Genomic DNA, 11,215 nt, shown 5'->3' with positions numbered 1-11,215 from the left:
ATTAAAAGGAGATCTTCGATCTTGATGGAGATTCACTTCCGAGTTGATTTTGATGGTGTTCTTTGAATGTTTTCTTCAATTGTCTCTGATTCCCCTTTATGTCTTCTTCTAATGGGGATTTATAGACTTTAGAATGCTTAGAAAGCCTAAAAATTAGGTTTTTTTTGCGTATTTGGAAAGTAGGGTGCGATATCGACACGGGCTGTTACATGGGCGTGTAGAAATGCCGAGGCTGTATGGATCCTAAAAGTAGCTTTTTTTTGTCTGATTTTGGCTCGTTTTTCACTCCTTTCGCTCCAAAATTCTCTCCTAAGTATAGAAACATGAATTTACAGGAGTAGGAGCATCAAATTCACTAATTTGCATAATTAATCATCCAAAAATGTATTAAGAATAAGATTAAAATGTATTACTTTTATAGCTTATCAATGTTTTTAGCAACACTGATGCATTTGGTATCGCCAATAATTCCCACATTTTATCCACAATCGGCCTATGCGACACCATACAATTATCCGCTGGTAGTGTCCCAAACACCCCCAGTATCGTTGTTCTACTGATATAAGTCATCCTCGCAACCGCCAACTCATACAGGGGGGATGTACGATGGGCAGCTAGGACACGGTGGCAGTCAATCATGGAGGAAGGAGATGAGTATGTTGATCAACCTTGTCGTGCATGTGAAGATGGAGATGAAGTCGATGAGGAGCCTCCAACCCAAATAGTGTGACGGAACCCTAGGCGTGCTCGACACCAACTTGGTTGTGGCAAACATTTGAGACGCTGATGATTGTGTTATTTGTAATTTCCCAAATTATATACTTTGTTTTACATCCCAAATATACACTTATTTTTAATTTATGAAACATTTATTAAATTGGTTTGCTTTGTACCATATCGTATGGTGAGTTTAAAATTTACAATTATTTCTGTTACTTTTTCATTCAAGTTTTTTTCCGTCCATTTGTTAATTACAATATTTTCAAAAAGAAAAGATTTGCTGACAAGGTACGAGAAAATATTAAAATTTTGGCTTGCTTATTGTAATATATTTTACTTCAATGATTAGTATTGACTTACAATTTACAGAAAAAGTTAATGAATAAATGAATAAGTTAGTTTTTTCACTGCATGAGTTCGAGTTTTAATTACCTCTTCTCCTCGATGCTCTAGGGAGGTGTGGACACATTGGATTCATATTCCCTGGGTTCCTACAGTAGTCGTGTAACCTCGGTGTGTCTCCCCGCTCCTTAATATCCATATTGCCTCATACCCGAGTTGATTCGATTGACCTTTTAGTTTACACCGCGAGTTCTTATCTGGTACCAACTCGAAAGGAAAGTGCGAGGTAGGCAGCCACATATTTTTATTCGGGAAAGTTGGGAATTCAAATTTCTAAATATTATATGTGCAATCAAGTTTGTAAGATTTGTCAACGTAGGTCATGTAATCTACACGTCCCGAGGCACATGCCACAATTACATGTACGCATGGATAACAAAGTGGTTGAAATCTGCCACAGTTGCGGGTCATTTGTCTTAGGTATATGTGGTACGCTCCCTAGATAACTCCTCGGTCAGGTCTATGGGGCTGCGTAACTTGGAATATTAGATTTGGTCTCGAGTGACATACTAAAGTCATTAAGTTCACTATTTCTATATTTTCCCCAATATCTTTTAGCATCGACTCACACCAAACGTGATTGTTCTTTATCTATCCCGCGTATGTCTCAGCTCTCTTTGGAAACAAGACTGCTAATCGAAAATACGTTTCCTTAACCACCAAGGTTACCAGTAAATGACGCATCCTCTTCAATATGGAATTAATGTATTACACTAGGTTCGTTGTCATGTGCCCGTATCGTAGTCCTCCATCACATGATTGCGTTCACTACTCCTTGGGTATCCCATCGAGGTACTTCGCACCCTATCGGTTTACAGCCCGTAGTCTCTCTAACATTTTATAGAATTGATGTTTGACGAGCTCATACATTGTCGATGACAATCAATATTGTATTCAAGAAACACGACCCAAATGTATATGTTAAACTATTATATAAGAAATAAATACTATGCACAACGTACCCATGTTAATGACATGTTGCTACTTTGCATCCTTATCGGCCCATGTAGTTAGATCCTATATGATGTAAACAATACCTATGATGTGCACAATCTCGCAAGCTTGAACGCTAATTGAATACAACTTGTATTTTGGTGCCCCTATCAGAATTGATGCATATATCGGGTTGTGGCACAACATGCCTTCTCATGTTACTTAAGAAGAAATCGTAGTCATCTCCGGTGAGTTATTGCAAAAGCTATTGACAAGATTTTCGAGTACCATCCTGTGCACTAGCTAAAAACAATCGATGCTTATATCTTTTGTGCAGGAATGTGCCGTCAATTTGGACAAGTGGCTTACAATACCGGAATGTAGTTATGCATTGATTGAAAGTAAAAAAAAATGATGGAAAACTTTTTTTCCAGGGACCAAGTGATAGTCGTAATACGTAGGCTCCGTTTGCAGCTCGATTTCTGAACCTGATACGTACTGCTTTAGTACTTGACACCATTGCCACAATTCATTGTAGGATTTCTTGCACTCGCCTTCTATTTTTCAACCATGCCTTGTGGTAGGACATAATAGTAATCGAGCTCACTCCAAATGTTTACGATCAAAACAGGAACCAAAATCCTAAGCTCGCTTTGACCATGGGTAATATAAAGTTATATATCATGTCCGAATCCAATTTCAGATGATCGTTCGACATGCTTGAAAAATAATAAATTGGGTCACCATACGTAATAGAATGTTGAAAAAACGGTCAGAATTCAAGTCAATGTTAACTATGAGACATACCAGCCACAACACATGTATTTGGTGCGGTAAAATTCCTGATCATCCAGAACGTTGACTTTTCCTCATAGATGCCATGATTTTCCACTAACATTTTGTTCCACGTATTGCGCACTTCACCTCATATTTCTTGGATCAGGAGCATGTAACAGTGAAGTTAACGCCAAGCTGTATGCTATACCGCTTGAATGCAGCTACAAAAACATCTTTGGAGTCAAACTCTACCCTAACTTCTAAATGATAGAAATTTTTTGATGAAGTCTCATGCATTGGTCTTTTATGAGGCAGGTCTAGGAATTCTAAGCCACCTTCACCAGCAACATAAAGGCTCTTCTAAACATTTCTCCTATTGTGTAAGATGGTAGTATAGTTAATAACAACTCTATTAAGATATGATGTAATTGGATCCTATTTTGGAGGATTGGTAGTAAAATTACGAAGACTTTATTTCACCTGCACTTGATTGTGATAAGATAAGTCTACAAGTGGATCTGTATGTGATTAGGTAGTAGTCCACATGGTAACCATGCAAGAGTTTTTAGTTGGGCAAGTCTTTTTATAAGCCAACCCTTTCATGGTCAAAGTGTTGACTGAGGTACCTTGGGTAAGGTATTTATTAGTGGCAGAGCCACATTCAAGAAAAAAGTAAAAAATAGAACTTCTAATTTAAAAAAATATAATTAGTGTATTAATCCCAAAAAATTGAAAATATTTAAAAATGACCCTAAAATTTGAGAAGGACTTGAAATTTTTGGAAAAGGGATTATTTTATATAAAATAAATGAATTTCTTTACACTCACTAAAACTCAAAAATCCCTAATTCCTTTTTTTTTCTGTCAATACTAGTCACTTTTCTCTCAAATTTCTTTTATTATCTCACTCTCTCTAGAATTTTTACAAGATGTCGGTCTCCCTAATTTGGTAACAACTCTTCTTTTGTTTTCATACTTTATTGATTAATCTCATGATTGTGGCTTTTCTTATGATAGAGATTTTGTGATTTTGATTTTGTCTGAGATTTCTAACATTGTGATTGGGTAATAAACTTTAGAGGTTGATTAATAAAAATTTTTGAAGAAATTAGGATTGTTTTATTTATAATATTAAATTTATTGAATATTGATTAGAAATTTAGTTTTTTATTTAGAAATTATTGTTGTTGGTAAGATTATTGTGAATCTTGTATTTGAAATTTTGATATCTTACATTCTCATGACATAAAAAAGAAATAAGTAATTTTTATTTTGTTAAAGAAAATTACTAATTGTAAATTGTATTTATGAAAACATTTATGTGTTTAAGACTTAGATTTATTTGTTAAATGTTTAACTGAAATGAGAAAATATTAAAAAAAAGCCTGGTAGTGCCATAAAGGAAGAGCAACACGAAAAAGAACTATTATGTATTAATTTATCTGATTTGATAAACATTTTAATTTTAAAAAAAATTGACTCCATAATCCAAAATTTTAACACCTTTCTAAAAATTGTTCCCCCAGGGTTTAGATTATAAAATGATATTCTCGAGACGATCTTCTTGGGAAGGTTTCTTCTGATGAAGGTGATACTGCTATTGGCGAGCCTAAAAGGATCAAAACGAAATCATGGTGGTTAAAGAGTTTTGTGCGTGATAAAATTCAAATTTATGATCAAAACGATGAATGCAATGATTGTTTCGCTTATTTGGATATCGGTAGTTTTGTAAATTATTTTTAAAGTTAAAAAGGATAAAACTTTGATGGTGCAAACCGACAATAATAAAAAACAATATATTTACATTATTAGCATGATGGCCGAACCGTGTTCTAAGATCAACCTTTGATTAAAAATATTGACTTTCTAGGCTTAATCTAGAACCGAAGCTAAATTTTTAAAATTTGATACGTTAGAAAACGAGAGATTTTTTACTTTAAAAAAAGTAAACCACGTTTGAGAAAACAAGACAGAAGCACAATACATAAAATAAAACCAAAACAAACGAGGTGTGTGTTTTTATTATATATATATAAAAATGTGAATTTGAGAACAATGGAAGCGTCTAACTTGTATTCTACAATTACCAACTGAGACGGCAATCTCTTTGTTTGACATTTAGCATCAAACTTCCCACTTCACCTTTATAAACAAATAGAAAAAACTCCCATTTCCCCAAAGGTTTGGGTTACGTTACTGGGATTCTTTTACCTTCTGCTCGATTTGAGTGTATATTTCAACATCATAACTACATTTATTTGCCTAGGTAAAAGAAAATAACGGGTTAGAATTTGATCAGTCGGATTGGAAATTAAAGTAAAAGCTCGACTGATTGTAAATCCATATGTTGAATTGAATTTTATGTTTTTTTAATAATTTTATATATTTTTAAATTTTAATAATTTATTTAATTTGAACTAAACGAATCGAGAATTGATGGCCTATTCATTCAATTCTAAAATATTTGCCATAACTTAGTTGGCTGATTTGATATTCTACTATGTGGTTAGAAAAACATTAAATGTTTTTATATTAATATTGTAATATTTTTATTCTTAAATTTTAAATTTATATATTTTAATAATATTTTTCTTTTGGATTTCTTTATCCACTTAAAACTCTTACTAATTATATCTTATATTCAAATAATATAAACATCAAACATATATTTTAAATAAAATAAATATGGTGATTTGATTTAACGGTAAAATCGAGGTTGCAAAAATTTTGAGAAATTAAATTTAAGTTTTACTCTCTAAATTTTATTCTAATTAAAATTCTGTCATACTTATAATCTGTCTAAATTTGAATATATTACATGTGCATCACGACGTACATATAAAAGGGCTGCTTGCCTGCTTCCTCCAAAAAAATGCTGCTAATTCCAAGAGGAAATTTTCTAGAATAAAAAGTAACCATTACCAAACAAAACAAGAAAAGAAAAGAAAAGAAAAGAGCAACGAATGCAGCCATATTGATCATATGATATCACATACATATATACAGAAAAATGAAAAGGAATTCCAATAAAATATAATTTGAGTATTGAAAGCTAAAACTGATGAAAACGACTGAAATTAGAATTCAAATAAAAAAAAGAAGAGTAGAAAATGGCATAGGATTGTTGAAATTCAACCTGAACTATAACATAATACACTATTTTAAGTCTTTAGATTGAATTCTTCTTCAGCCTGTAGAAGATTCTATTAGGTAAAATAAAAAATTGTTGTACCGTATAATATATCTGTATATATTTTCTTTCATGTTTTTGGGTACCTAAGAAAATTTCAATCTATGATAACTTCTATATATAAATACCCCTTTAATTAAACGAAACACTAGCATCAGATTCTTGTGTTAGAAGTACAATCTGAGAAGTCTCCCTGTGAGAAAATGGCATCCTACCAAATCTTAGCTTTCGCAGCTTTGTTCTTGATCTTGTTACCCGTAGCTGTTAATGGAGATTTAGATGACTTATCTCCTGCTCTATCTCCTTTCTATGGTACTTTCCTCACTTTAAGTTGCTTCATCTGTGACACAAACTACTGAAAATCTAGTATATGAAACACTATTTTTGTTTGGTTTTGAAAAACAGATAGGTTGTGTGATGATGTTGATTGTGGAAAGGGAACATGCAAAGCAGACATAAGCTACCCTTTGAACTACATCTGTGAGTGTGATGCTGGTTGGAAAAGAACTCAAGATGACAGTGATGATGATGATGATCATAAGTTTCTGCCATGCGTTATTCCCAACTGTAAACAATCTATGTTATGTTTGGATCATGGAAGATTATATCATTCGATTTCATGCAGTTTAATTGAGCAAGTTCCTATTGTTTCTTGTTGCAGGCACTCTTGACTACTCTTGTCAACCAGCTCCTCCTCCAGTACCTCAGCGAGAAGTCCCTCGCAATTCATCTTTATTTGATCGTAATCACTCTACATCTTAATCTTTATTCATGTTTTTTTTGTTCTCCCCAAATCTGCCATAGTTGACAGCTTCTTGGTTTAATAGCTTGCTATTGGGCATACTGTGGAGAAGGAACCTGCAACAAAACTGCAACATACAAGTACGTATGCGAATGCAGATCTGGGTTTTCCAATCTTCTCAATAGGACATACTTCCCTTGCTACAGTCAATGTATGAACTCTAACTCCAAATTCTTGTGAACAATTATTGAAGTTGAAGAACAGACTTGAAAGAAACTAATCAAGCTCATGGTTTTCTTGATTTCTAAGGTACCCTCGGATCCGATTGCTCCCGCCTCGGGATTACGGTCGAAAGTCAAGAAGTTACACCCGATGGTGGAGTAGGGAAAGGTGAAGTACCTCTAATGATTAAATATTCTTTTGTTTAAGGCTTCAATGGACAGAAGTTCCAAATTCGATCTCTGAATAACCCCTACTTTAGAAGAACTAAACCCAACTCCATGGCATAAGAAAATATAAGTCAAACTAAAACCAATATCAGTTTTCAAGTCCTTATTCAAAATTATAGCTGCCTTTCAACATCATACTACTTGTGTTTTCAATTGTGCAAAATTGACTAAAAGGCTTTCTCATAAATGACTTCCATGTTGTGTTTCAAACTCTGATATTTTATTGTTTTTTCAGCCAACACATTCCTTCCAGGGAAGCTTCATTGGGTGGCTATTGGGATGATGTCCCTGGCTATAGTTCTATGGTAGTAGCTTAAAGTGGACCCTCAGTCACCAGTCTGCAGTTTCATCACTGAGAGTCGATTTTACTTGGATATTTGATGATTTATGTTTATTTGATTATTGTTCCGGGTTCTTCTTTATATATATATATATATATATATACATTATTCATTTCTGTATAAATAAGTCAGACCTGGTGAGGGATGCTGTTTTGTACTCAACTCTATTTGTATACTGTGGTTATTTTTTAGTATATACTTGTATATATTCTTTTTTTTGGGGTTACGTGCCGGAACACTTATTTTAGTTTGCGATTTCGAAATTGGGTTTGGTTTATGCAATTGCAATCTGATAAGTAAGGTTATCGACGGTGTTGTTAAAGTTGTTACAACACAATCAACAACACTTGACACTTACTCGTACACGTACATCTTGAGAGAAAAATTCACTATCGATACAACCATCAATTGTGATAAAATAATCTTAGAAATGCATCCCTAAAGAAAATTCCTTTTTGAGTAGATTATTTGATGCTCTTAAGTTGTGTTTTTCATCAAAAATTATGATTTTCTGATCAATCTCCACAAAATAATCTTCTAGATTTTCACCATGAAGGTCATAATCTTTCCGATTTTCATCCCAGTCTTTACTCATAAATAGTGATAAACTCAATCCAGTTTCTTATTACAAATAAAATCTTAATATTTGTTGTAATTAAATCAATGATTACAAGTCAAAATTGCCTTGCAACATATAAGTGATCGGAATTGGTGACAAAGAACTTCTTTTCCTAAAATTTGGACTGAATTCAAATATTAAAATAGTCATGAGAACTTTGACTTGGTCTAAATAAAACTAATCTTAAACCGTAAAATAAATAAAATACCTATAATTATATCAAAAATTAATATTACTCGTAGTATGTGTTGAGTCATTTTGTCTTGTATCTCATCAACAAGAGCATTCGGGTATTTATACTATCACAACTCACCACCTGACCCCACTGTTTTGTCTTGATTCCATCGTTCTTAGGACTGACACTCCGTGTGGGCTCCAAGCCTGCCGGACACGTGTTTTGCCCTGGGTCGCTTGCAGTGTACGTGGTCCTCTCTATTCCTGGAATTGACATTCTGAGCGGGCTTTAGGCCTGCTGGACACGTGTTTCACTTTAGGTCGCCTGCAAAACACGTGATCTCCCTTCTGTGAGCACCTTGGGTATATGCCTAAAATGAGAGGAGTCGACAGCCTATTATTGCCACGTTGTCCACCGCAGGAACATGTTTCCAAGACCTCCATCGAGGCTAAAGTTGTTCCATGTACCACAAAGTATGAAGAGATGAGATGGAGTTTACATGTGCAGGGGATCGAAATTCCTCATTTCGCATATGAGTTTTATGTTCCCGAGGGGGAGCATAGCCTTAGCGACACAAGCGATGGTGGTTTTCTACTTCCCCTTCATGTCTTGGAGGCTGGGTTTCATTTACCCCTTCATCCGTTTTTATACAGCCTCCTGCGCGAATATGAGATTGTTACTGGGCAACTCTGTGGGTTCTCTTAGTGGATTGCAGTATGTATTTCATCAACTGCCATCGTTGAAATGAGGCACCAGAGCTCGTCGTTTTTCAGAGTCTGTATTTGTTGAAGGCTTAGAATCGAGGGGATTGGCCAAGCTTCTATTATTTCTCTCCTCGACATAAATGTGAAACAATAGTTGCGAACCGATACTCTAAAATGAGAGAAACATATTAGGGTTAGATGCAAGTTGCATACAAGTTCGACTTTTCTACGAAGTGGTCTATGTCGAGCTAGGATATGTGTTTGTTTAAGCGGACCATAGGGACAAATTATGGGAAAGCTCAACCGGAAAGGCTTCACACAGGGAATCCCTCAATCATTGAGGACCTCATCACTGTGAGGAATGTGTTTCTCTACTACGTGGAGGGTCACAGTCCTAACGGGTATAGCCAAGTGATAGTAGAGAGGTCACCGAAGCCTTAGGGGTAGCTGCTGAAAATCGGTCATGGTCACATGGAATTTATGATAGTATTAATAGTGATGACTTGGGCCGAGTTCTGACCGTCATTCAAAAAGAGCTTGCGAACTATTTCTACAATTATTGCGAGATAAAGCCTCATCCATGGATGGTGGCCTCTTCGTGGGTAAAAAGGGTTGCTCCCATTAATCTGTTAATTGCTCCCACTAATGTTAGGATTGTTGGTGGTGCAGATACAACTCAGGCTTTAGGAAGTAACTCCGAGGAAACACTTAGCACTTTTTTGGAGATGAAAGATGCTTTGGGCCTGCGAACTGAACTTTTAGCAGTATGCAAAAATCATAAAATTGGGACGGGAGCTATCAATGTGATAATTAACAGTGAGGAAGAGACAGATAGTGGGAGATTGTAATATCATCAGAAAAGGAGAGAAAATCCTGTTGGGGCTTCCACTATGGTGATTGTCAGTACTGCTTCTCCTACGAACTTTACTCCCCAGGTGAGTTCCCCCATTACTGTTATTAATAACCCTCATCTTCCAGCTTCACCTTATGCTCCTACTCCTCCACCTCCTATTGAAGAATTTACTGCTGAAGATAATAGCAAGCTCCTCTCAGCTAATAGGTATTTGAATACGAGAGACTTGCAATGGGTGATAGAAGGTGTTGAGGTTTCAGTTCCTAGGACTGTTAAGGGCCGAATGCGTGGTGTTAGATCATCGAGTGGTCACGATACCCAACTTACCTCTGTTCTACATAATTTTCTCACTAAGGCTATCACAGTTAGCTTGAGTGTTAAAGAAAATGCCGATGGGGTTGAGGCTCGTTATAAAGAGCTCACAGCCTTACGTGAGAGGGATCGTGAGCAATTTCTAGAAATGAGGGGGCAGAAGGAAGTGTTGTACAAGCAGAACTAGGATCCTGTTGGGAATTTGGAAGCATATCAAGTAAAAATCGATGTGTAACACCCTAAACCCTGCCTAAACATTAGGGCCGAATCTGGTGATGTCACATTGTAACACCCCTTACCCGTATTCTACGCTGGAATAGGGTATGAGACATTATCAGAATAAATACACTTATAAACATATTAAACCGAGTTATAAAATTTCATCCAAATTAAAAACTTTCACATTATTATCTTCGAGTCGGTAATTAGGGTTTACGAGGCCCAATACATACCCATTCATATGCTCAATATATCCGTTAAATCAATCCAATATTGAAGAATCCACTTTAAGTCAGAATCAATATTAATCACAATCATAAATCTTTTCATGTTATTTTCATATATCACTAACTGAACTTTGAATGTCAATTTACGAATATGTAATTCACCAACACATTCTGGTATACACAATGTTTAATTGATGAAATCATTTAATTGAGCTAAATTTCATATTCACTCCAAATTTTCTTCTATATTCATAAATGCTTTCACTTCCCATTTACCTAACCAATTTCTCGAACCAAGCTATCACACAACAATAATACATCACCTGTGCTTCATGAATTCAATGTTCGAATCTTATCACCATCAAATCCATGTCATTCGAATACTTAAAGTTTATTCGAGCATATATTATTACGTTTCATATACCAAGCATATGTCAAAATTACGAATACGCAATCAATTCATTTGTCATTTATTTGACTAGCAAATTAATCTCAAAATTCATAACATTTCATTACTTAAGATATGCCATAAAACACTCCTTTAACATAAAC

The 11,215-nt window shown here is 35.0% G+C and overlaps 1 protein-coding gene across 1 annotated transcript; it reads left to right on the top strand.

Moving 5' to 3' along the window:
- The first annotated feature begins 6,150 nt into the window (after positions 1-6,150).
- On the top strand, positions 6,151-7,780 carry LOC105781077 (uncharacterized). The gene is made up of 6 exons (XM_012605652.2): positions 6,151-6,334; positions 6,428-6,589; positions 6,684-6,764; positions 6,850-6,975; positions 7,074-7,154; positions 7,449-7,780. Exons 1-6 carry the CDS (start codon positions 6,226-6,228, stop codon positions 7,520-7,522), a joined length of 633 nt encoding a protein of 210 aa, XP_012461106.1. The 5' UTR covers positions 6,151-6,225; the 3' UTR covers positions 7,523-7,780.
- Positions 7,781-11,215: the final 3,435 nt, after the last annotated feature.

This window comes from Gossypium raimondii, chromosome 13, assembly GCF_025698545.1.
Source record: "Gossypium raimondii isolate GPD5lz chromosome 13, ASM2569854v1, whole genome shotgun sequence".
Lineage (NCBI taxonomy): Eukaryota > Viridiplantae > Streptophyta > Magnoliopsida > Malvales > Malvaceae > Gossypium > Gossypium raimondii.
Note: the sequence above shows the minus strand (reverse complement) of the source record. Positions and strands in the feature narration are given on the sequence as shown.